A 27,918-nucleotide genomic window follows, 5' to 3' on the forward strand; every position below is an offset into this window, starting at 1 on the left:
GTGCTTCATTTCTTCGCAGAGAAACGAGGGGGCTTCCTTGAGAGATTTGTTTGAGTCGGGGGTTATCATTCTTCAGGATAGCTAGCCATTTTCAGATGCTAACTAATGTGAAGTTCGCATTACCAACGAACCTTTATCCGAGACCTATGCTTAAGTTGTCACAAGTTTAAGCTAGCCCAAGTAGAATTGATATGTGTGCATATTGGAATAGTAGTCCCTGTAATCGCTACTCGCTTGAGCGTTTTTTACTAACTCTTTGTATGCATTTTTGTTTGGCCATCAGCTCTGTAACTTTTCTGTTATGATTTTCTCATTAAATTTTGTTACTTAAAAAGGTTCCCTGGGACGGTATCTACCAAACCTTTATAAAAAAGTATCAATACATTTTCAAAACTTCAATGTTACAGAGTCTTTTGACTAAAGATCACTGAAACTAAGTAGATAAATGATATTTAAGTGTTTGGATTAGGTGTTTTTTAAAGCATTTGTAATTGATGGAAGAAAAGAACAAACCTTTTGCAGCCAACACCCGAGCCCCAAACAAATCATTAAAATATCCGATTTGATTTGGTACTCTACAATTATTATTTAGAATTCTTTTGAAAATGGTTTATCTGAGCCATGATTTAGTGTTAAGTAGCTTTTTTTAGCATCAAAGTTTCCCCAAAACATGGCTAATGTGCAGCAGCAGTGTGTGTAATAGTATTCAAAACAAAATCTTATTTCATTTGTGCTTATTAATCCTTTGTATCCTACCGATACACTCATGATTTTTTTGCATAGATTACGAAACAATTATTGTAACCCTGCGAGAAGCCATTTCCGAAACGGGTAAATCGCCAAAATGGTCCCTGAGATTTGCATAACTCATCACTTTGGTTCTTGAGATTCCAAAACGATAAAAGTGGTCATTGAGATTTTCCACCATCCATCATTTTGGTCTTTCCGTTAAAAACTCCGTTAAGTGTCCCGGAGGAAGTTTAGGCAATTTTCAAAGCTTCGTAACTCAATCGTTTCTTAAGCAAATTAGACCTATAATATATCAAAATGAAGATAGGAAAGTGTAGAATAAGATTATACTATTTCAAAGTCCAATGATTGCCGGAGATGGCCGGAAAATAGCTTCAAAGTTGACTGGTCCGAGTGAAAACTTGAAAACTCGCCGGAAACTGCGTAAACTTTAAACTTTCATAACTTCTTCAATACTCAACGAAATCAAGTGATTCAAAAACGAAAATCATATTTGTCGACAAGACGAAGAGAATGGTACTTTTTTTTATGGCTAACTCACCGTGGTTTGGCTGAAAAATGGCTCGAAAGTAGACCAAGATAGCTACTTTCGAACCATTTTCCGGCCAAACCACAGCGAATTAGCCATCAAAAAAAGTTACCTAATGAGTTATGCAAATCTTACCATCATTTTGGCGATTTACCCTTTCCGAAACACAAACCAAACCCTTTCTCCATACTCCACCCCTTCTCTCTCTCTCTCACTCACCCTGCGAGACCCGAAAGACCCCTTACTCCGCCACTCTCTATCTCTCTCCCCGACCCTGCGAGAGCCGAGCGACCCCTCACTCTGCCACGATGCTGCGCCGAGCCACGACCCTCTTGACCCGATCCGCCATCCCCTCAAGGCCCGTCCCTTCTCCACCAACGTCTCTGCGACTGCCCCAGCCGATTTTACTTGTGGAAGAAAGTGGTGCCTCACATAGAACCCCCCAAGACCCCATTGACCTTCATGAAAGCCTCGGCATGCAACCCCGTTGTTGATCCCTACTAAGTTCACTGTCAACTTTGTGCTCCCTTATGCTTCCGAACTTTAGGCCAAAGAGGTCAGTTTTCGGAGAGATTTGTTGTGGGTTTTCTGCAATTTTTTGATCTGAGGTTTGATTTGAGATTTATGTGCTATTAGTGTGGGTTTGGTGCTAATTGTCGTTTTCAAGTCGAATTTGTTGTCTCTAGTTTGAATTGGGTATTCTGCTGTTTTGATTAGGTTTGGATGGGTTGGGAGCTAATTCGATATTAATGTCGATTCACACACGCTTTGATTTTGCTTTGAACTAATATGGGTTTTTTTTAGTTGTTAATTTACTGGGGCTGGAGCTAATTTTGGATTCTCGATCGGTTCGAGTGTTTTCGCTAAACGACTTTAAAGTTCAATGACACTGTACATCTTTGATTGACTGATCAATGTAGGAAGGCGGATTATGATATATGAGTTCTAAGATATATTATAGGATGTAACCATTTCATTTAATAGGTCTTCAAATCATCACAGAGATGCAATGCTACTTACAAAAGATGCCGCCGCATTAATATTTTTGTGCTGTTTCTTGTATGGGACTCTGTTTTACGTTTCCTTGTGAAAGTCCATTTTTCAGAATATGAGTTGACTGAGGACCGATGAAAATGGTGAAAGGTATAGAAAAGCGAAGCAAGAGGCGAAGAAAGCTGTCAGAGAAGCTAAGTTAGCGGCTTACGACGATATGTATAAACGACTAGATACCAAAGAAGGAGAGTTGGATATCTATAAACTAGCTAGAGCAAGGGAAAAGAAGACAAGGGACCTAAACCAAGTGAGGTGCATCAAGGATGAGGATGGAAAGGTTCTTGCTACAGAGAACGCGGTTAAAGACAGATGGAGAGGTTATTTTCATAATCTTTTCAATGAAGGACATGAAAGGAGTGCTTCTTTAGGAGAGTTGAGTAACTCAGAAGAGTGTAGAAACTACTCCTTTTATCGTCGAATCCGGAAGGAAGAAGTGGTTGTAGCTTTGAAGAAGATGAAGCATAGAAAAGCAATAGGCCCAGACGATATACCAATCGAAGTGTGGAAAGTTTTGGGAGAGACAGGTATAACATGGCTCACTGACCTTTTCAATAGGATTTTGAAAACGAAGAAGATGCCAAATGAGTGGCGAACGAGCACTTTGGTGCCTATCTACAAGAATAAGGGCGACGTACAAAATTGCATGAACTATAGGGGTATTAAGCTAATGAGTCATACAATGAAGCTCTGGGAGAGAGTCATTGAGCATAGATTGAGGCAAGAGACACGGGTTTCGGACAACCAATTCGGGTTCATGCCAGGGCGCTCAACCATGGAGGCAATCTATCTCTTACGAAGATTGATGGAAAGATATAGAGATGGGAAAAAGGATTTACACATGGTCTTTATAGATTTGGAAAAAGCGTATGATAGGGTCCCAAGAGACATTCTTTGGAGGATTTTAGAGAAGAAAGGAGTACGAGTAGCATATATCCAAGCTATAAAGGATATGTATGAAGGAGCAAAGACCGCCGTAAGAACTCATGAAGGACAAACCGAAAGCTTTCCCATAACTGTAGGATTACATCAAGGCTCATCCTTAAGTCCTTACCTTTTTGCGTTGGTAATGGATGAGTTAACAGGACATATTCAAGATGATATTCCTTGGTGTATGCTTTTCGCAGACGATATAGTGTTGATAGATGAAACTCAGGAAGGGGTAAATGCAAAGCTTAACCTTTGGAGAGAAGTGTTGGAATCTAAAGGTCTTCGCCTCAGCCGATCAAAGACAGAATATATGGAGTGCAAGTTCAGTGCAAATGGAGGCCAAAACGAGTTAGGGGTGAGGATCGGAGATCAAGAAATACCAAAGAGCGACCGTTTTCGTTACCTAGGATCTATCTTGCAAAAGAACGGAGAATTAGATGGAGATCTCAACCATAGAATACAAGCTGGATGGATGAAGTGGAAGAGTGCATCCGGTGTGTTGTGTGACCGCCGTATGCCACTGAAGCTCAAGGGAAAATTTTATAGGACGGCAATAAGGCCGGCAATGCTGTATGGCACAGAATGTTGGGCGGTGAAACATCAACACGTACACAAAATGGGTGTAGCGGAGATGAGGATGCTTCGTTGGATGTGTGGGCACACGAGAAAGGATAAGATTAGGAATGAGGATATCCGGGGTAAAGTAGGAGTAGCCGAAATTGAAGGAAAGATGAGAGAAAATCGGTTACGGTGGTTTGGACATGTGCAAAGAAGGCCTACTGACGCTCCGATTAGAAGATGCGACTATGGGACAGAGGTTCAGGGCCGAAGGGGTAGAGGAAGACCTAGGAAAACTTTGGAAGAGACTCTAAGAAAAGACTTAGCGTACTTGGATCTAACGAAGGACATGACACAGGATCGAGCACAATGGCGTTCTAAGATTCATATAGCCGATCCCACTCAGTGACTTGGATTTTCCAAGTCTCCAACCAAGAAGTTTTCCTCACTCGGGAAATTAAGGGAACACTACCCCAACCTACATGCTCCACTCAGAAAGCTTCAACATACAAGCTTCAACAAAAGAAAATTCAAAGAACTTAGCGAAGAAGGCTTTGGTGTATTTAACACAATACGTTGAAATGAAGGAAAGCTTATTTATTGATATCCCCGATAAGCTACAAATATGTACATATACAGGAGTCAAAATAAACACACAAGAGGGAGCCTTCACAAAGGTTGCTTAGGAGAAGTCTCAGCAGTCGGTAGAGCCCCAGAAAGAGAAGGCACCGGAGGGGGATCATTTGGAGCCTCAGTACTGGACATAACCCTAGAAGGAGGAGGCATCAGAGGTTGATCATTTGGAGCTTCATTACGCGGTACAGCCCCAGAAGACGAAGGCAATAAATGCCTTTGGAACAAACCCACAAATCTCTGATGATCAAGTAAAACCTGACCATCAGTTTCCTTCATCTGGTCAAGCTTCCTCTTCATGTTTGTAGCATAGTCATGTGCGAGCCGGTGCAACTGTTTATTCTCATGCTTGAGCCCTCTAATCTCCTGTTTGAGACTCATCACTTCAGCCGCCAATGATTCAACTTGGCGGGTTCGAGCAAATAGGCGTTGTGCCATATTAGACACAGAACCTGCACACTGAACACTGAGAGCCAGCGAATCCTTAACAGCTAACTCATCAGACCGTTTGGAAAGTAGTCTGTTATCTTTGGGAGTGAGAAGGTTTCTGGCCACCACCGCAGCGGTCATATCATTCTTCATCACGGAATCCCCAACGGTAAGAGGACCAGTTGGGGAGACGAAGGATGGGCGCCATATGTTGTCTGGAGAAGGCGGGGCTGCCTCTTCAACAAGGTTCAAGTCAAAACGACGGTCGGAGGGGCCAGACATTTTCAAAGGTGTTGAAGAGAGAAGAAGTCGGACAAATCAAGATCTTAGAAGTGCAAGAATGAAGCTTCTACTGGTGGAGATTCAAGTGTGCTTTGGAACTTAATGCCAGCCCCTATAAAAATCTGCACTCGACGGAGCTTCAGAAATCAAAGAGGCGCCTGCTCAGAAATCGAAGAGGCGTTTGCTTTCTCAAAAGTTGGGCTGCTTAGAGATCACGAGGGTTGATCTCAGAAATCGAAGAGCCGTTTGCTTTCTCAAAAGTTGGGCTGCTCAAAGACCACGAAGGCCGATCTCAGAAATCGAAGAGGCGCTCGCTTTCTCAAAAGCTGGGCTCCCTAGAGACCACGAGGGCCGATCTCAGAAATCGAAGAGGCACCTACTTTTCCAGCCTTGTCAGCACCTGTCACACGCACACTCAGCTTTGCGGAAATTATGGGCATTCTGTCAAAGACTTCTGGGGAAGTAGAAAACACATGAATCTTACTGTTCAATCACCCACTTCCCACACGCAACAATAGCTCATGGGTACCACAGATAACTTTGCCAAAGTTCTCTGCCAAAGTTGAGCACGTGAAGCTTGCAGCTCCCACTACATCGCTCTGACCAAGAAGGGTAAAAGAATAGCAAAGAAACAGCACTAACAAAGTTTAGACCCATAAATTTTGAAGGTCTAGCTACCATATTATTACCCACAAGGGTAAAGGAACAGTACCACTGCTGGATAATTGGAAAGTCCATGTATGTCAACCTCTGTGCTTCGTGGCAAGGTAGACTAGCAAACATGCCCAACCTTTACTCACATTCGAGAAAACACTCCCAATAAGATTGCTTGCTCCAAAATCGAAGAGGCACCGTCCTCCGAATCTAAAGAGCCAGACTCCCAACATGACTACTTTCTTAAAAATCGAAGAGAGGGTAAAGGAACAGTACCATTGCTGGATAATTGGAAAGTCCCTGTGTGTCAACCTCTGTGCTTTGTGGCAAGGTAGACTAGCAAACATGCCCAACCTTTACTCACATTCGAGAAAACACTCCCAACAAGATTGCTTGCTCCAAAATCGAAGAGGCACCGCCCTCCGAATCTCGAGAGCCACTCTCCCAACATGATTACTTTCTCAAAAATCGAAGAGACACTGCTCCCCGAATCTCGAGAGCCAGACCCCCAACATGATTGCTTTCTCAAAAATCGGTGAGGCACCGTTCTCCGAATCAATCGAAGAGGCGCTCGCTTTCTCAAAAGCTGGGCTGCTCAGAGACCACGAGGGCCGATCTCAGAAATCAAAGAGGCACCTACTTTTCTAGCCTTGTCAGCACCTGTCACACGCACACTCAGCTTTGCAGAAATTATGGGCATTCTGTCGAAGACTTCTGGTGAAGGAGAAAGCACATGAATCTTACTGTTCAATCACCCACTTCCCACACGCAACAATAACTCATGGGTACCACAGATCACTTTGCCAAAGTTCTCTGCCAAAGTTGAGCACGTGAAGCTTGCAGCTCCCACTACATCGCTCTGACCAAGAAAGGTAAAAGAATAGCAAAGAAACAGCACTAACAAAGTTTAGACACATAAATTTTGAAGGTCTAGCTACCATATTATTACCCACAAGGGTAAAGGAACAGTACCACTGCTGGATAATTGGAAAGTCCCTGTGTGTCAACCTCTGTGCTTCGTGGCAAGGTAGACTAGCAAACATGCCCAACCTTTACTCACATTCGAGAAAACAGTCCCAACAAGATTGCTTGCTCCAAAATCGAAGAGGCACCGTCCTCCGAATCTCGAGAGCCAGACTCCCAACATGACTACTTTCTCAAAATCGAAGAGAGGGTAAAGGAACAGTACCATTGCTGGATAATTGGAAAGTCCCTATGTGTCAACCTTTGTGCTTCGTGGCAAGGTAGACTAGCAAACATGTCCAACCTTTACTCACATTCGAGACAACACTCCCAACAAGATTGCTTGCTCCAAAATCGAAGAGGCACCGCCCTCCGAATCTCGAGAGCCAGACTCCCAACATGATTACTTCCTCAAAAATCGAAGAGACACTGCTCTCCGAATCTCGAGAGTCAGACCCCCAACATGATTGCTTTCTCAAAAATCGAAGAGGCATCGTTCTCCGAATCTCGAGAGCCAGATACCACAGACCACTTTTTCAAAGTGCTCTGACAGAGTTAAAACATGTGAAACTGGCAGCTCCCACTACCGTGCTATGACCAAGCAGGGTAAAGGAATAGCATTACTACTTGTTGTTAGGGAGACTCCTATATATGTCGACCTCCATCCCCAACGGACAGGCAGACCTGCAAAAATGCTCAACCCTTCATCATATCTGATAGGGCACTCCCAACAAAGCCTTTCGAAATATTCAGCTTTCTTTCCCCCCGATAATACCTCTGCAAACAAGCTATACTAGAGCAAGAATATCTCATATCATCAGGGTTAAAAGCAAGAGTATCCCATATCATGCTTTTTCCCTGTTTTTTCTTTTGGCCTTGTTTTTACCGGCAAGACAAGGAGAAAGAGAGCAATCAGTCAGCACTTGGAATCAAGCTTCCAGCCAGGAACTGACTGCCTGGAACCCCTTACCTGATTACTTACCTGGCATTGCTCTCGAGTACTCATCTTCAACATCTTATGTTTCCAGGGAAGATTCCGCATCTGCTTGAGGAACAGATAGGGCAAGTGCGAAGGATACAAGGAAGCATGTGGAGACAAGCGTAACAGCACACGTGCCGATACATCCATTACTCTGTCAAAAGCAAAAGTATCCCATATCAGCAGGGTGGAACGTACTCTAGATTTGATGGACTTGTTTTGACCCTCAAATTCTTCAGTCGGCCTTATACTTTGGAGGAAACCAGAAAACCCTCCAGCTCAGTTCAAGAATAAGCCTGTGGAAAGTTACTTCTTCAAAAGCAAAAGTATCTCATATCATCTCTTCTCATTTTTCTTCTCTTTATCCTTCATGCTGCTGCAAGATGGGGAGAAGGTGAACAATCAGTCGGAGCTCTGATTGCTTACCTTGTCTGTCACCTCTTTCAGCAGACCCCCTAGCCCGGCGACTTGGGGGACTCCTACTACATGGTTTGTATCGCGCTTGACCAAGCCTGAAACTACAAGTAAGCTTCAAGTGAAATTGATACATTACCTTGTGCATCTCCACCAGTTAAAGATACCACCCCTGGATGGAGGAAGAGTACTTCCAGAGAAGATGCCACATCTACCTATGAGACAGATAAGGCAAGTCAAGACGACACCACACTCCGATACTTAGAAGTATCGTGATTACGAGATCATTCTCCCACAATATTTCCTAATGTCATTTGTACTAAATCATTCACTCGTACTCACTAAAGGAGAGCTTGAACCTATGTACTTGTGTAAACCCTTCACAATTAATGAGAACTCTTCTATTCCGTGGACGTAGCCAATCTGGGTGAACCACGTACATCTTGTGTTTGCTTTCCTATCTCTATCCATTTATATACTTATCCACACTAATGACCGGAGCAATCTAGCGAAGATCACAAAAAGCGACCGTTTTCGTTACCTATGATCTATCTTGCAAGAGAACGGAGAATTAGATGGAGATCTCAACCATAGAATACGAGCTGGATGGAAAGAGTGCATCCGGCGTGTTGTGTGACCGTCGTAGGCCACTGAAGCTCAAGGGAAAATTTTATAGGACGGCAATAAGGCCAGCGATGTTGTATGGCAGAGAATGTTGGGTGGTGAAGCATCAACACGTACACAAAATGGGTGTAGCGGAGATGAGGAGGCTTCGTGGGATGTGTGGGCACACGAGAAAGGATAAGATTGGGAATGAGGATATCCGAGGTACAGTAGGAGTAGCCGAAATTGTAGGAAAGATGAGAGAAAATCGGCTCTGGTGATTTGGACATGTGCAAAGAAGGCCGACTGACGCTCCGGTTCGAAGATGTGACTACGGGACAGAGGTTCAGGGCCGAAGGGGTAGAGGAAGACCTAGGAAAACTTTGGAAGAGACTCTAAGAAAAGACTTAGAGTACTTGGATCTAACGGAGGACATGACACAAAACCGAGCGCAATGGCGTTCTAGGATTCATATAGCCGACCCCACTTAGTGGGAAAAGGCTTTGTTGTTGTTGTTGTTGTTTCAGTATTTTGTTTCGATGTCAAGCTTCCATCTAAATCGTGGTGATTATTCTTGTTATATAAAAATGTCTTTGCTAGATTGATTTTAAGCATTTCTCTGTTTCGGATTTTGAATGTATGCATTTAGCATTTCCAATCATCGGTACCATGTTTTCACTTTGATCTATTCTTGTTACTTTTCTATTGACAGTGTTGGAGAAACAAATGTAACTTTGAATCCATATCGTTTGATGTGCTTGGCCCATGAATGATTTAGTCCTGCAGGCTGCAGTCATTGCTTGGTTTTCATATTTTTCAAACATTTCGAGTACTTATATCCCACTTCCTTATTCTATTTCGTACTGACTTTTGCAACAGATTATAGTGGTGCAATATACACCCCGTTTTCTTTTGTTATTGTTGTAGGCTGAACTTCATCTCACTTTATATGTAAGGATGCTTTATTTGTGTTATCTTTTTCTTTCTTATAAGTCATGTGCTATACATTTTGAAATGTATAATTCAAAGTCACATGTGAACAGATGTGGAAATTAAGTTCCTTTTCAAAAGTTTCCGGAGTTGTCAATCGGATGAGAAATCGATACTGCTTGTAATGAAAACTAAAATTCCAACCAGTGATGGAAAACGTGTAGTCTTAATTCCATTTCCTCTCCTTCATCAAGCTCTGTTCCTTTTAGTCCTTTTGATTGGTAAATGGGTATGGAAATCAGACTTGAGTAACATAGCTGAGTGAGTTAGAGCATGGTTGCATGCCCAAAAAAAAAAATGTCATGGTCCCGTTGGCAATTGAATTGTTAGTTTTCTACCTATATGATTTGTGTAATGCATTGCTCATGAGCATAAGCAAGGTAAGTACATCATGAAATATTATACGTGTCTTAGTTTTATTTTTCCCATTTGGAGCTAACTTTGGATTTATTCTTGTAAAACCAAATGAATCTTTCTTTTTCATAAAGAAGAAATCTTTTGGTGATGTATTTTGAGATCGGCATGGTATTCCTTATATAATATATGTGTTATTCGCCTCAGTTTCATTGAAGACTTGCATTTTTAGTGTCGGCCTTGGACAATCATTGAAAACCTTCTTTATTAACCTTTTTCCACTGCATTTCTGACATTGATAGACGGACGAAACATAAACTTTTAGCAGAACTTGCTTCTGATAGATGAAAAGAATATGGAACTAAACACAATGATTAGTTGCATGACTAATTTTAATTTTATCTGAGATTAGTTTCATGAATGAGTTCCTCCTGTAGATAAAGTAAAAATTAAAGTTCAAGTCTTTTCCCTTCATTCAATGTTATGACCCAAAGTCTCTTCCCAAACTGGCGAGCGGTAGAGGGTGGTAAAGTTCACATCCACGGTCCATGTTCTGATTAATATCTCCATGTTCTGATTAATATCTTTCAAAACCATATTTTTGAAAATGTTCTTGTTACCTTTTTAGTGCCAAAACTACTGTTTTGCCCCTTGCTTTGACAGAATTCGATAATGTAACGTTCAACTATTTTTAGTGGGTGGGGTCACAATGTCAGTTGCCAAATATCATGATTATGTTGAGACAGGAACTTTTTGGCTTTAACTTTATCTGTTGATTGTGTGATCAGTAATCCAAAGATACGATGACAAGGATCATAAGTTTTGTTTGCATTTGATTATATATCCGCAGATTCCTAAACATAAATACAAAGATGATATTTGTACCCGTAAGCTTTACTTTTCACAATTCATGTCTTAACAGGTGGACATGGTAATAATACGAACAGGCACTGGGCATATGGATGTTCTTCCTGGACATGTAGCAACATTTGCCGAGTTGAAACCGGGTTCATATCGGTACATGAAGGAACTGATGTTAAAAAATATTTCGTCAGCAGTGGTTTTGCATTCATCCATGCCAACTCTATTGCAGACATAATTGCTGTAGAGGCTGTCCCTCTTGGTCATGTCTATGCAAGTCTTGTCCAGAAGGGGCTTGCAGAGTTCACCCAGAAGCTCAACTCAGCGTCGACTTACTTGGAGAAAGCTGAAGCGCAGATTGGAGTTGATGTGCCAATGTCCTCAACTCTGCTCTCACTGGCTAGTTTTACTAGTCTTTGTGTGATTGTGGATCTTTGCACTTCCAGTACAATGGGTTTTTGCTTGGGATTGTTTTTTATTTCGCTTTCCTGTTTGGAGGACGGAGGGACTTGATGGGTGGGCTTGTTTTTCATTGTTGTTGTGCTTCAAGCATTTGTTTGCCGTCGTGGCACCTTTTTTTTGTTTACTTGTTGAGGCATTACTGTTAAGGATTCGTGAGGGGTTTCTGGCGGCTTTCGGTTTTGGGGACTGATATTGTGGCTGTTTTTGCATTGGCATACGGCCCGTTTGTGTATCATGGGCAGGTAATACCTCAGGCTCTGCCCTTTTGTTTTTGAAATGATTATTTACAATCTTCATGTTAGTCTAATCTGCTGCTATGAAGCAATCTCAGAGCATATTAACGTTTGCACGTGACTTGTTGCTCAAAGAAAGAATAGATTTGGATTTTTTTTTCATCAAAAATGGGATTTTGAGGAGTCAATACTTTGCAAACAATTAGTAAGAGACTTCTAGTTGTGCCATCTCTTTGAATTGTGTTTCGCGTATATTACTATTGGAGATCAAAACCATCTGGAATCGTAGCTTTATTAAGTTGATTACAACAACAAAGCTTATCCCATTACGTGAGGTCGGCTATATGAATCTTACAACTCTATTATGCTCGGTTTTGTGCCATGTCTTTTGTTAAAGCCAAGTAGTTCAAATATTTTCTTAGTCTCTTTCCAAGTCTTCCTCTACTCCTTTGGCCTTGGGCCTTTGTCTCGTGCTCGCATCTTCTAACCAAAGCGTTTGTATGTTGTCATTTCACATGTCTAAACCATCTTAACCGATTCGCTCTCATCTTATCTTCAATTTCGGCTACTCCAATTTGCCTCATATATCCTGATTCCTAATCTTGTCCTTTCTCTTGTGCCCACACATCCAACGAAGCATTCTCATCACTACTACACTCATTTTGTGTACGTGTTGATGCTTCACCGTCCAACATTTCGTGCCATAAAGCATTGCTGGCCTTATTACCGTCTTATAATATTTTCCCTTGAGCTTTAGTGGCATACAACGGTCGCACAACCCACGCGATGCACTCTTTCACTTCATCTATCCAGCTTGTATTGTATGATTGAGGCTCCATCCAATTCTCCATTCTTTTGCAAGATAAATCCAAGATAGTGAAAGTGTTCGCTCTTTGTACTTCTTGATCTTCAATCCTCACTCCTAACACATTTGCACCTTCGTTCCCATTGAACTTGCACTCCATATACTCTGTGTTTGACCTACTTAGGCGAAGTTATTTAGATTCCAACACTTCCCGCCAAAGGTTAAGCTTCACATTTACTCCCTCCTAAGTTTCATCTTTCAACACTATATCGTCTGTGAAAAGCATACACCTAGGAATATAATCTTGAAAATGTCCTGTTAACTCATCCGTTACCAATGCAAAAAGGTAAAGACTTAAAGATGAGCCTTGGTGTGACCTTACAATTATTGGAAAACTTTCGGTTTATCCTTCATGAGTTCTTATAGTAGTTATTGCTCCATCATACATATCTTTTATAGCTCGGATGTATGTTACTCGTACTCATTTCTTCTCTAAAATCCTCCAAAGAATCTCTATTGGGACCCTATGCAAATCTACAAAATACCATGTGCAAATCCTTTTTCATATATCTATATCTTTCTATTGATCTTCGTAAGAGATAGATTGCCTCCATGGTTGAGCACCCTAGAATGAACGCGAATTAATTGTCTGAGACCCCTATCTCTTGCCTCAGTCTATGCTAATTACTCTCTCCCATAGCTTCATTGTATGACTCATTAACTTAATTCCCCTATGGTTCATGCAGTTCTATACGTTGCCCTTATTCTTGTTTTCAAAATCTTATTGAAAAGGTTTGTGAGCCATCTTATGCCTGTATCTCCCAAGAGAATCCACACTTCAATTGGTATATCATCTGAACCCACTGCTTTTCTATGCTTCATTTTTTTCAAAGCTACAACCATTTTTTCCTTCCTGATTCGACGGTATAAGAAGTAATTTCTACACTCTTCGGAGTTACTCAACTCCCCCAAACAAGTACTCATTTCATGTTCTTCATTGAAAAGATTATAGAAATACCCTATCCATCTATCTTTGGCTGCATTCTCTGTAGCTAGAACATTTTCATTTTCATCCTTGATGCACCTTACTTGGTTCAAGTCTCTTGTCTTCAATTCCCTAGCTTTAGCTAGTTTATAGATATCCAACTCTCCTTCCTTGGTATCTAATCGCTTATATATATCGTCAAAAGCCGCTAACTTTGCTTCTCTCACAGCTTTCTTCACTTCCTTGTTCGCTCTTCTATACCCTTCACCGTTTTCTTCGATTCTATCCTTGTATAAGGCTTTACAACATTCCTTCTTAGCCTTGACTTTTGCCTGTACCTCCTCCCTCCACCACCAAGATTCCTTTTGATGTGGAGCAAAACCCTTGGACTCTCCTAATAATCCTTTTGTTGATTTTCGGATACAACGAGTCATATAATCCCACATCTGGCTAGCAAAACCTTTGGACTCTCCCAATAATCCTTTTGCATTTATTATTGAAATCTTAGTTACAATGAATGATTCTATCCAGATTAGTTGCAACATGCTTAAATATAAGTGGAGTGCTAACAACCTTTGCGCTAAACTTTGGCATTTGGACCCTCTCACTTTATCAAATGCCATGTGTCATTTTGTACACAAAGAAAAATAGAAAGAGAACTTTTTAATGCTTTTGGATTGGGATTAAAGATAAAATAAAAAATAAAAAGAATTGAAAGGCATTAAATGTCTTTTTATTTGTGTAAAATAAAGACACATGACATTTGATAAAGCGAAAAGGTCGAAACGCAAAGGTTAGTGCAATTGATGCTAAGCATTTTTCTAAATTGTAATCAGTTGCAATTAACTTAACGTTCCAATTTCCAAGGCAACCCTTCCCGAAGCCTGGTTTACACATAAGTTGTTGTAATGAAGGATAATGATTAGTTTTATAATTTATTCACATAACTTAGAATAGTAAATCTCACGGCTCATGTGCTGTCCGTCCTTCCACTCGATTGTCCGTTTGCTATCGCATTCTTTCCTTTTCTTTTCAAAATTTCTTATTTTTGTGATATTTGAATCCATAGGTAATCTCGATTAATTGTGAGAATCTATGGGTTGACAAATGGTTTCTCTTTTGTTTTATTTATATAGACATAAAAAAAAAAGTTTGAAATGAATATTTGTAGACGCTATGATCATTATAATGTAATGTATTTATATATGATAACAGTGTGATCTGTATGATCTGACGGTTTTGGGATGCCATAGCTGGACTTATTTGAAGTGTGCAATTTTTCTTTTTCAATTCTAGTTTTATCTATAGCTTTGCCCCCTTCCTGTACAGGAAGCTGAGAAGCATCTGTCGGATATGGTTGTGTCCAAGGCAATAGTGGCCAAGATTGAGAGGCCAGTAGGAATAGTCTGTTTCCAAACTGCAAAGGATAGCAACAATGTTCTGAATTCGTGGGCTATGAACTTGGAGAAACTGGTTGATCTTGTTGAGAAGAGCTGCCACCAAATACACAAAGAAACCGTGGTACACAAGGCTTCTCTGAAGGCTTGAGATGATTCAGTTTCACAAAATTTCAGGTAGAATTCTTCCGCGTGTGGAAATATAAAACGATGCCCTTAAACCATTCTTGCAGGTAGGCCCTAATCCTTGTTTCGCGGACTAAAGCGACTTTCAGATTCAAGCATTTGGAGTAAATCTTCGTTTGATCGGGGGCGATCAGGCATGTGTACCAAGTTGTTTTTTGTTAGCGTTATGCGTCTTTAAACTAGAAGATTGTTGTAAGCTACCAGCACATGCTTTGCTAGTAGGTAATGAAAGCAAAACCTTGGATGGTATTCGTTTTTTTGCTCTGGGAAGAAATCGAGTGTTTCACTTCACTTGTCTATGTTGTTCTTTGGCCTTGTTAAGATTCTTTGTTTGCTACATGGTTGCCGCAGAATATCTCCATTAGATTTGTGCTTTCAGAGTGTTTTGGTTATGTTTACAACATGATTGTTTGATATCGGTGATTAGCAGAACTGACGGGGTTTATTACTGTTACCACCATTGTCATCATATTCACCATCATTGGAGCTGCAGTAAGTTTGTTTACAATGAAATCTCAATTTGTTTTAGATAATACAGATGTATTTAACGCCCTCAGCACTCTAGCTGCAGCCATGACAACCGCAAACGGAACATAATTTGCTTTATCGGTCTCTAAGATGACCCAAGTACCTGGTGGTAAGTCCGTCAACAGCCTAAAGAGCAGCCCCAAGCAAGCTTTTAATCAACTTCCGGGGGTTACCACCTGAAGAGTACATGAGATACAATTTTGACACACAAATTAGGTTCCAAGCTTTTGAAGTAGTCGGGTAGAGAAAATGATAGAAACTTTTCCCACAAAGCCTCATTAGCATGAAAGAGGAAGCACTGTATCGACTCAAATTTACTTCATTGAAAGAAAACAAGAAAAAAGCAAAAAAATTTAATTAAAAATGCCCATACCCAATTTTGGTTAAAATTATAAAAAAATTATAAATAGTCGGTTAAAATTCTATTTAAGGTCTGAATTTAGGCTACTTTTCCAAATATCCCTGTTTTGTCGGGGTTTTGGGTCCATAACAACAGAATTATACTCCCCTCAATTCACTTTCCACTTAATTGAATTCCTCGCTGCTCTCTGAATCTTCAACTCCATGGAAGCTCAAACAGCCCACCTCTGCCTCTTTCCCCATTGGTACTCCGACGAGACGAGCATTTGGACCCTCGACTACCCACCATTCTTCGCCTACATCGAGCTCTTCCTTTCCGTTTTCGCCAATCTCATCGACCCACAAATCGGTCACCTCCAATAGGGCTTGAACTACAGCGCAAACGCAGTGCTTGACTTCCAAAGAATCTCGGTTATCTTATCGGATTTGTGCCTTTTCTATGGGGTTTATCGATTTAGTAGGAATTGGGATTAGATGAAGCGAAAGATGATCTGGGTTCTGGTGGTTTGGTCGCCAATGCTTGTTATTGTAGACCATTTGCATATCCAGTACAATGGGTTTTTGCTTGGGATTTTGTTGATTTCGCTTTCGTGTTTGGAGGAAGGGAGGGACTTGATGGGTGGTCTTGTTTTTGCTGTGTTGTTGTGCTTCAAGCATTCGTTTGTGGTTGCGGCCCCTGTTTATTTTGTTTACTTGTTGAGGCATTATTGTTGGAAAGGATTGGTGAGGGGTTTCTGGCTGCTTTCGGTTTTGGGGGCTGTTGTTGTGGCTGGCTGTTTTTACATTGGCATATGGCCCGTTTGTGTATCATCGGCAGGTAATCTCTCAGGCTTCGCCTTTTTGTTTTTGAAATGGTTATTTGCAATCTTCATATTAGTCTAATCTGCTGCTATGAAGCAATCTCGGAACATATTAACATTTGCTTTCTGACTTGTCGCCCAAACAAAGAATAGCTTTGGATTTGTTTTCCACAAAAAAAATGGGATTCTGAGGAGAGCTGAATATATGTTAATACTTTGTAAACAATTAGTAAGAGACTTACAGTTGTGCCATCTCTTCGTATTGTGTTTCATGTATCTTACTATTGGAAATCAAGACCATCTGGAGTCGTATCTTTATTAAGTGGATTAGTCGATAATATTGCATTAGCGTCATAAAGCCATTGAGCTTCCTAACAAAGAGTAATGATGTACTATCATTTGTTGTCTGAGCCATACATAAGGAAAGACAGATTTTATTGACAGAATATTGAGCAAATAGGGATTCTTTCTGCTGTTAGAAAAGCAGATGAAATCTCAAAGTAGAGCATCTTGAAATAATTACCTAGCTGAAGGAGCTGCAGCTGCATTAGGTTTGGCAGGGTAGAACCTATAAATTGAATGTTGCTACCCATGGCTCCCATAAAGTTATAAACCATGCAAGAATGGTGCAGGATGTAATGAGCCATCTCTGTGTGGCCTAGAAGTTAGTTCCATGGATGAGGTTTGGATTAGGTATATGAACTGAAACGTCGTTACAGGATCTGAGGTAACACTCAAAGTTGGTTTGAATGGTTTAGTTAGATCCTTATGAACATGAAACTGAATAGAGGATGTGTGAGTGTGTGTGTGTGTGTGTGTGTGTGTGTGTGTGTGAGAGAGAGAGAGAGAGAGAGAGAGAGAGAGAGAGAGAGAGAGAGCAGAGCTATGTTTAGGCTTCCCTGGGCTGTAGCACGTGACAGTTGTTGCCCAATCAATTTTTGAGAGAGAGAGAGAGAGAGAGAGAGAGATAGTAGAGCTATGTTTAGGCTTCCCTGGGCTGTACCATGGGACAGTTCTTGCCCAATCAGTTTTTGACCGAGTTTTTTCCATTTTTAGGCTATGAAAATCAGATTTAAATAACTTTATCCCAGGTTTTTTTAGTCTGATAAGTCTAATAAAAGTCATTAAACTAATTAGAGGTGCAAGTAAGCCTATTTAACTGATTATCATTCCATTTTTACTCTACACTCTCCCCTTTTCAAGCCATAATTGGTGGTTTTTTCATCACATAATTGGTCGTCTTTGGTTAATTTTTTTCCCTTTTTTTCATCACATAACTGATTATCATTCCATTTTGCGCTATGATGCTTATATCTCAACTGGAATCTCTAATTGAGTATAAGTCTGTTTTGGTCATAGTAAGGTTCCAGAATATGTTGTTGGTGCATAAATTAATAAATTGTTGGTTCATTAACTGTATGCATGAATTGAGTATGGTGCATGGTATGGTTCCAGAATACCTGGAAATTGTTGGTGCACGAATGATTGATTTCTTTGTTTGTATTTTGATTAAGATGAAGAGGATTTGGATGAATGATTGATTTCTTTGTTTGTATTACCTTTTGAGTGATGAATTTGGATGATATTACCTTTGAATGATGAATTTAGATGATATTATCTTTTGAATGACTATGGATTTGAATGATAAATTGAGAATGGATGTTTATTGTACAAAGTATTATTTTTTATACAATTATATGTATAATATATAAAACATATATATATATATATATATATATATAAAAGAATTTAATCCCGTGAGGGTTCGCCTCATGCCTCACGCCTAGGCCGGGCTATCCCTCGGATGCCTCGCCCACGCCTCACGCTTTTAATACATTGATCATACTAGATAAAGTGCTTGCTTTCGTTCTTGGAAGACTTGATTCAACATTCAGGCACCAGCTGCATCATTCACTGGTGGGCTAGTTGGGGATTCATCCCTTTTGCTGTACTACCTCAGGTAATTCTCAATGGTCAACTGTAAGGAGGTGCAATATAATAGGATAACATTTCAGTTTATCAAATCAAATGGGCAAACAAAACTCCTCGGTTGGATGGTGCTGCTTGTTGACTGTTCCGACATCATGTAATTTTGAATAGGTGGTAGGATTAGGTTGTTCTGGTTCTTATAGTCAGCTCTCCGTAAACCTTATGCTCTAGAACTAGCAAAGCAATTAAGTAACTAAAGACTTCCCAATGCCCAATTCAATTGTTTAGCTTGAGCGTATGACCAAGCGGAAGGAAGAAAGCTCTTCACCCCCTGTTAGTATGTTGAGCGCTCTTGATTGATGAGATGATATATTCTATTTATTGTATTCAGAACTAGGTTATTTTACTTGAGAGATATAGTTTTTTATTTCTGCATTTTCTTAAATGTTTTTGGGTCCTAATTTTTGTGAATTGATGAAATGGTAGGTTACCCCTGCGACAACCTTTATCCTGGTTCTGATTGCCTTATCTGCTTGTCTCAAGCTTGGAGACATCGACAGCCATGGTTGATTACAAGATGGGTAGCCTATGCATACACATGAGAAGGCACCACTCCACTTTGTCATCCCCGTTGCCATTGTCGCATTGCAGAGTTTGGATAATGCGAAGCATTACTTCTTGTTATCAATTGGTATGCTTCTTCTTGCTTTCATTTCTTCGTAGAGAAACGAGGGGAGATTTGTTTGAGTGGGGGTTATCAGCTTCAGGATAGCTGCTAAACTGTTATAAAAAGGTTTCAATACATCTTCAAAGCTTCAATGTTAGGGAGTCTTGACTAAGATCACTGAAACTGAGTATTTGTAATTGATGGAGGGAAAGAACAAACCTTTGCATACAACACCCGAGCCCAAAAAAAAAAACATTAAAATATTTGATTTGATCTGGTTGTAGACATCGAAATTTCGTAAATAAATGTTGACCGATAAATCAAAGTGTCAACGCTCATGTATTACATAAATTTTGCACGTAGCGTGTGACTCAACGAAAATTGAAATGAGTTGGAAAAGTCATCAAATAGGACACGTGTCAACACCTGGCAGAAACGACTTATTTCATCTGGGATATTATATTCAAAATTAGGCATTGGAAAATTCTATAAATACAAGCCCATTTCATTCAAAAAAAAAAAGGACAAAATTCATATTACACCTTGAAGCTCTGAAGCTCTGAAACTCCGAAGCTCTCAAGCATCCAGGTTCCCGAAGAACCAAGAAAGCTCTCTTCGTTCTTCGTTCTTCGTCCATCGCTCTTTCAAGATCAAGCCCCGACGGCCCTTGAAGAAAGCACCATCGTTCATCATCCGTTCATCCAAGATCAAGCCCCAACGGCCCTTTGAATCAACAATCATCCACCTTCAAGATCAAGCCCCGACGGCCCTTGAAGAAAGTGTTCTTCGTTCATCGTTCTTCCAAGATCAAGCCCCAACGGCCCTTTGGATCAACAAACGTCGATAAATCCACACATCCAACCGTCCTTCAAGATCAAGCCCAAAAGCCCTTGAAGATCCGTTCATCACTGTTCTTCAAGATCAAGCCCAAAAGCCCTTGAAGATCCGCTCAAATCCACCTTCAAAGATCAAGCCCACGACCATTTGAAGAAACTTCCAACTGTTCATCCAAGATCAAGCCTCGACGCCCCTTGGATCAACGAAACATCCACGAATCAACACCTTACGGAGATTGAATCAGAGGATCAAAATAGAGAGAGATTGTAACCCAAAATCATCAAACACCAAATATTTGTTTGTGCACGTTGTTCTTGTCTCTTTCGTTTCAGGAATTTTCCGTGTTCACAAATTGGCACGCCCGGTGGGACAATCTCTACCTCTCATCTCTTTCTCCGTTCAAGAAATTCGAGCACACTTCCAAAATTAATGGCTTCAAGGAAGGCTCAAACTGTTCCCGCAACTGGCGCAAAGAACAAGAGCGCCCTCGTCGCAAGAGGTGTCACTTTAGGCATCACGACTCGAAGCATGGCAAGAGCTACTTCTGCCGCCTCTTCCACCTCTGCATCAACTCTGTCAAGGGAACAAAAGCACCCAAGGCACGAGCCTTTGATCACCTTAGCCTCACTAAGGGCACCAAGGGGGGAAAGCCCAAGGAAATACTCCAAATCCATGCTCTCCGATGCCGATTCAAGCGACAGTTCAGCCATGCAAGTCATGACCATTGGAGCAACTTCAATCGATGAGCAGCTGGCTCAAATGAATGAAGCAATCGCAAGGCTAACCCGAACTGTGGAAGAAAAAGACTTGCAAATTGCAGCACTAGTCAACCGACTGGAGGCGCAGGACGGCTATAAACCCGACCCAGAGGATGATCCACTAAAGGGAGGAGCTGGCGGAGACGAAGAACCCCCGGTGAAGAAAATCGATGGGAAGCCGGAGCCAGACCAAGCAGCGGCACTCATGGGATCTCTTTCTATCCAGCAGCTGCAGGAGATGATCACCAACACCATCAAGGCACAGTACGAAGGGAGCTCACATACCTCCTTGTTCTACTCGAAGCCCTATTCCAAGAAGATTGATGTCCTAAGGATGCCAAGGGGTTATCAACCACCGAAGTTCATGCAGTTTGATGGAAAAGGAAACCCAAAGCAGCACGTTGCACATTTCGTCGAAACTTGTAACAACGCGGGGACGGAGGGAGACTACCTCGCCAAGCAGTTTGTGCGCTCGCTGAAAGGAAATGCCTTTGAGTGGTACACGGACCTAGAGCCTGAGTCCATCAACAGCTGGGAGCAATTAGAACGGGAATTCCTCAACCGCTTCTATAGCACCCGCCGCACTGTGAGCATGCTAGAGCTAACAAGCACAAAGCAGTGGAAGGACGAGCCAGTCATTGACTACATCAACAGATGGCGCACTCTAAGCCTCGACTGTAAAGACAGGCTCTCGGAAACCTCTTCAATCGAGATGTGCATCCAAGGCATGCAATGGGGTTTGCAATACATCCTTCAAGGCATTAAACCACGGACCTTCGAGGAATTGGCCACTCGCGCCCATGACATGGAGTTGAGCATCGCCCATCATGGGAAGAAAGAATCGATCGCCGACTACAAGAACGACAAAGTTCTTGGGACAAAGGTGGAAAAGGCTGCATGGAAACCCACCAAGGAAGCGATGACGGTCAACACATCTCCCGTCAAAATATCCACACGAGGCAAGGCGATTCAAACCGAAGCTTTTCGTGATCAAGAGACACGTAGACGCACTTTGAAGGAGCTTGAGGAGAAGACTTATCCATTCCCCGACTCTGATGTGGTTGCCATGCTAGATGACCTGTTGGACAAGAAGGTGATCAGTTTGCCTGAGTGCAGACGGCCGGAAGAGATGAATCGTACTGACAGTCCAAGATACTGTAAATTCCACCGCTTCATCAGTCATCCGACAGAAAAGTGCTTCGTGCTGAAAGATCTCATCATGAAGCTGGCTCAGAAAGGAATCATCGAGCTAGATCTTGACGATGTGGTGAAGTCAAACTATACCACCTTCACTTCTGGCTCTTCCGACTCAAAATTTTCACCTCAACCGCTGGGGGCATCGTCCAAGACAAGCAAAGTTAAAGGATGGACTCAAGTCACTCCTAAGAAATTGCACAAGAAGCATACGTCTCCTCCACATGTCCGCCAATCGGAAAGGGGGCAAAGCAGCTCTTGTCAACCTTCAAAGCAACGTGAACGTGTTGAAGATGATGAAATTTCGACACATAGATCGTCCATCCCCATCACGATGCGTGATTTCTTTCCTGAAGACTTCTTCAACTACTCGGTCAAGGCTCCTTGCTATGAAGATTGCGAGGAACGACCCTCTCAGATCGCTTGACGAACCAAATGCTCCTTGTTCGCACGAGCCTAAACTGCACGAACCAAAAGCTCCTTGTCCACATGAGCCTAAACTGTAGGACATGAGGCTCCTCGCCTGCACGAGCCTAAACTGCATGGCACAACGCTCCTGGTCTGCACGAGCATAAAAGGCAACACCAACGCTCCTTGCCTGCACGAGCTGAAACTGCAACACGACACCAAACGCTCCTTGCCTGCACGAGCTGAAACTGCAACACGGCACCAAATGCTCCTTGTCTGCACGAGCTGAAACTGCAACACGGCACCAAATGCTCATTGTTCGCACGAGCCTAAACTGCACGAACCAAAAGCTCCTTGTCCACATGAGCCTAAACTGTAGGACATGAGGCTCCTCGCCTGCACGAGCCTAAACTGCATGGCACAACGCTCCTGGTCTGCACGAGCATAAAAGGCAACACCAACGCTCCTTGCCTGCACGAGCTGAAACTGCAACACGGCACCAAACGCTCCTTGCCTGCACGAGCTGAAACTGCAACACGGCACCAAATGCTCCTTGTCTGCACGAGCTGAAACTGCAACACGGCACCAAATGCTCCTTGTTCGCACGAGCCTAAACTGCACGAACCAAAAGCTCCTTGTCCACATGAGCCTAAACTGTAGGACATGAGGCTCCTCGCCTGCACGAGCCTAAAACTGCATGGCACAACGTTCCTGGTCTGCACGAGCATAAAAGGCAACACCAACGCTCCTTGCCTGCACGAGCTGAAACTGCAACACAACACCAAATGCTCCTTGTCTGCACGAGTTGAAACTGCAAACGACACCAAACGCTCCTTGCCTGCACGAGCTGAAACTGCAACACGGCACCAAAAGCTCCTTGTCTGCACGAGTTGAAACTGCAAACGACACCAAACGCTCCTTGCCTGCACGAGCTGAAACTGCAACACGGCACCAAAAGCTCCTTATCTGCACGAGTTGAAACTGCAAACGACACCAAAAGAAAGTACCAAAAAAAAAATGTATTTGAACTACGTTACGACTTGATCTCTTCTTTGGAAGGGTACGTAGGCAGCTCGAGCATTCAATTTCGAGTTCAGTCACACCAAAATAGGGAATAAAGATTTAATTAAAAGTTTTGATGCTATTACAATTTCTTTGTACAAAAAAAAAAAAAAAAAAAAAAAAAAACATGTTATTAATGTATTATAAAAAAATATATATATAATGGTGGGCTGCATTATTGAGGATGACCGTGAGCCCAGCAAGCACTCAACGGCCCAAAACTGTGAGTTACTTTTCAAACAGAAGGAGCCTTCGTCTTCTACCTCCTTTCTGCCTTCTGCCATCGATGAGATTAGGTTGTGGTATTGTCGTCAGAAGGGCTCAAAAACAGATGGTTAATGAGCAGAGAAGCCTTTTAATGGTTGCTGCTACATATGTTGTCAAAGCTCAGAGACGCAACAATGGCGACGAGGTTGATACGGAGAGCCATAGCTTCTGCGGTGTCGTCGAGATCAACGGCGGCGGCGTCGTTTTGTTACGTCTGCATCCGGGCTATGGCGTCAAAGGCCCAAGCCCAACAAGTGGACCTCAAGGCCCGAGACAAAACGGACATCAAGACCCTACTCGAATCGGACCAGTATGTGTGCGAAGATTTGCAAGCAGGGGATTTCTCAAGACACCCAACAAGAAATGCGACCCAGGCCCAATCTCGCTCTCCCGGACTCTCGGCCGCCTTATGGTCAGATTCATCGTAGTTCTGCGTGTTGTGAGATGCAAAACAATCTTTATCATAACGGTACTGACGCACACCACCATCTGAATCAAAACGCCTCACGCGATGAACAATCTCATATCTTCCATCAGGACGCATCACGGGTTCAGAGTAACCATCTTGATTCAATCTCCGAGATGAACGCTCTGAGTCAAACCTCTGTCCTGGCTGGAACCGTCTTCCGGTAAATCTCCCGCCCCTGAAATTGTGATCTACACCTCTATGTGAATCATCAAACCATCTGGAATTCTGTTGTGGGGAAAACCGACGCTTTGGTGGGGACACGAACCCTACATCATAATACGACGGAGCCTAGGCCCCTTTTTGCAGCTGAAGTCTCCGGTTGCTGCGGCGGTTTCTGTTGTAGCTGCTGCTGTGGTTGCGGCTGTGGATGTGCGCCGACTACCATGGCGATTGTTCGGTTGAAACTCCGGCGGATCGTAACGGAATCAGATCGATTCCAAGCGAGGGAGAAAGAAGGAGGAGAGAGAGAGGCCGATCCAATCTTGAAGAAGAGCCGCCACCAGGATGGGCAAGCTTACAGGGAGAGAGAGATCGAGAGGGAGCCTGGGTCGCAGGGATCTCGCGTCGCCTCTCACATGCAAAAAGGGAAGTGAATGTGAATATAGACACAGTGAATATGCTCGTATCAACCCCAGGGATTGCTGGTACTGGTTGAATGGCAGTTGCTTGAATTTGAAATGCGCATTTCGGCACCCACCTCTTGATGGATTGTTAGGAAGCCCAGCCGCAAATTCTGCTGGATCTTCTTTGCCTCTATCACATCCTAGGGTTACGCCTTCAACACCGGCAATTCCGTCGAAAACTTCAAAGCCACTGGAACGTCGTCCATCTTCTTCCGAGTCGTCTGCTTGGCCTTGATGTCGCTCGGCGCGACGACCGTCAAACCTCCGTCAACAAATTGATGATGACGATGACAAAATCAAAGCTTTGAAGTCCCTGCCGGAGCCACTTAGTGAATTCGCTCCGAAGTTTCCTATTGAATCGACTTAAAAAAAAAAACTGCATCATCCAATCTGATGTTTGCGGAGCGTGTTAATTGCTTCTCGAAGATGGTCTTGTCATAATTAATTCCAGATGCCCAGGTTCAGAGGCTGGAGATTCGGGCAAGCGAAGCGGTGGTTCATCCGCGATAACAACAGCGACGACGACTTTAGAGAGCTCGATTTGCAGCAGGCAGAGCTAGTCGTGGATCAATACCCAAGAAGTAGGCTTTTCTCACTGCGCTTTGAGAGCAAAAAACGAATGCAATTGGGTCGGATTATTTGATGTGAACGAATTCTTCTACTTCCCACACGCTTTCTGCCGTTGCGGAGGAAATTATGGTGTTTCAGGGCTGAGGACGGAGGTGTTTGAGCCGCCCAAATTGGCAATTGAGGTTCTGTGAAGAGTGGGACACTGGATTGAAAGACTATGTTTTGAGGTACTTTGTTGATCCTGTAACTAGGTTGCTGCCATAAGAGAAAAAGTCTTTTACCTCTGCAGAGTAAATCACACAGAGTTGCCAGTCCTCTCCGTCCATGCTCGTCACCTTCAACGGTCGTGGTCCGGAGGGTGTGGAGCACATGATTTGCGCTGGTGTGTGCTCGGTGTTTGCCAAAATCCTCAAAGAAAGTCCGATGAAGGTGCAAGCAACGGTGGCCCAGGCGGTGTCGGAGCTTGCAGGAAAACAACAGCGGTGAAGGCTTCATTGACCGCTGTCAAACGACTAGCCGGCCGAGAAGCTCTTCCTCCCTCGAGCTCGTCACTATGATCACCCTGCTGCCAACAACTTCAAAGACCGTTGTCAAACGACTAGCCGGCCGAGAAGCTCTTCCTCAAACTCCAGCTCTCTGTCCGTCTTCGTCCTCCCCTACAAATCCCTCCGCCAAGCATCCTAATTTATACAGAAAGAAATACAATTAAAAAAAAAAAAAAAAAAAAAAAAAAGGGTGGTGGTGCATCTGGCACCACGTGAAAAAAAAGAGGAATGGTGGATCAAAGATGGGGTACAACCCCATGGCAGATCAAAAGTTTCTGGTGGTGCATGGGCACCATGTGCAGAAAGAAAAAAAAATTTGTAAACAATAAAAAATTAAAAAATAATTAAAAAATAATAATAATAATAAAAAAAATGATGGAACTTGGTGCATCCAGCACCAAAAAAAAAAAAGAAAAAAAAAACAAATGCATAGAGAGAAATAGAAGGTCCATTTTATTTATTTTTTTCTGGAAATTTTACATAAATTTGCATTATACAAAAAAAAAAAAAATCACATCAAATCAAATTTACAAGAGGGGATATTCAAGGACGATCAGGTGGCGCCTCACAACTCGGCAGAGCTCCAGGAAGAGAAGGCGTCGGAGGTTGGCTGTTTGAAGCCTCAGCAGTTGGTACAGCCCCAGAAGACGAAGGCAAATGTTGTTGGAACAAACCCACAAACCTCCGATGATCAAGTAAAATCTGACCATCGGATTCCTGCATCTGGTCAATCTTCCTCTTCATGTTTGTGGCATAGTTGTGTGCGAGCTTGTGCAACTGTTTATTCTCATGCTTGAGCCCCCTAATCTCCTGTTTGAGACTCATCACTTCAGCCGCCAACGATTCAACTTGACGGGTTCGAGCAAATAGGCGTTGGGCCATGTTGGACACAGAACCTGCACACTGCACACTAAGGGCCAGAGACTCCTTAACAGCCAACTCATCAGACCGCCTGGAAAGTAGTCGGTTATCTTTGGGAGTGGCAAGGTTCCGGGCCACCACCGCAGCGGTCATATCATTCTTCATCACCGAATCCCCAACGGTAAGATGACCAGTAGGGGATATGAAGGATGGGCGCCATATGTTGTCTGGAGAAGGCGGGACTGCCTCTTCACCAAGATTCAAGTCAAAACGACGGTCGGAGGGTCCAGACATTTTCAAAGTGATGAAGGAAGAAGAGATCGGACAAATCAAGATCTTAGAAGTACAAGAGGGGAGTTTTCACAAGCGAAAATTCGAGTGTGCTTTGAAACGAACTGCATGTCTCTATAAAAATCAGCACTCGACAGGATTTCAGAGATCGAAGAGGCGAGCTCAGAATTCGAAGAGGCCATTCAAAAATCGAAGAGGCAAGCTCAGAAATCGGAGAAGCATCTTGCTTTTCCAGACGCGTCGGCACCCGTCACACGTAAACTCAGCTTTGCGGAAATCACGGGTAATTTGTCGAAGCGCCGATCCCAGATATCGAAGAGGCGCCAGTCTTTTTCAGCCGCGTCATCACCTGTCATATGCACACTCGACTTTGCGCAAATAACGGGCAATTTGTCGAAAATTTTCGGTGAAGGAGAAAGCACGTGAAGTTTACTGTTCAATCACGCGTTAGTTGCCGACACGAGTGAAAGAATAGTACCTCTACAGGTATTAAGGGACCTCCTATAACTGTCCACCTTCACCTTCCATAGCAAGGCAGGCATACAGAGCCTTTCTTCATCTCCAAAAATGTTTTCCCAACGAAGCCTCTCGAGTCATTCAGTGTTCCTTATCCCTTGGGGTACCTCTGCAAGGCAATGACTCCAAAGCAAAAGTATCTCATATCACCAGGGCAGAAAGCAAGAGTATCTCATATCATGCGTT

General features: G+C 42.6%; 2 protein-coding genes across 4 annotated transcripts in view; one reads left to right on the forward strand and one right to left on the reverse strand.

Moving 5' to 3' along the window:
• Window positions 1-15,338, forward strand: part of LOC126627823 (26S proteasome non-ATPase regulatory subunit 12 homolog A-like) — an 83,185-nt gene extending 67,847 nt beyond the window's left edge. The window contains exon 12 of one of the 2 annotated variants that reach the window (XM_050297386.1): window positions 14,794-15,036. In XM_050297386.1, the coding sequence (XP_050153343.1) occupies window positions 14,794-15,012 (219 nt within the window). In that variant the 3' untranslated portion in view covers window positions 15,013-15,036. Of the gene's footprint in view, window positions 1-14,793; window positions 15,037-15,094 lie in introns of those variants that run through there. The other variant, XM_050297384.1, reaches the window with a different exon arrangement.
• The window catches only part of LOC126627811 (putative disease resistance protein At1g50180), a 54,589-nt gene that overhangs the window by 7,939 nt on the left and 18,732 nt on the right, over window positions 1-27,918 (reverse strand). The gene's annotated exons all lie outside the window — the stretch shown is intronic.

This window comes from Malus sylvestris, chromosome 7 (assembly GCF_916048215.2).
Source record: "Malus sylvestris chromosome 7, drMalSylv7.2, whole genome shotgun sequence".
Taxonomy (NCBI): domain Eukaryota; kingdom Viridiplantae; phylum Streptophyta; class Magnoliopsida; order Rosales; family Rosaceae; genus Malus; species Malus sylvestris.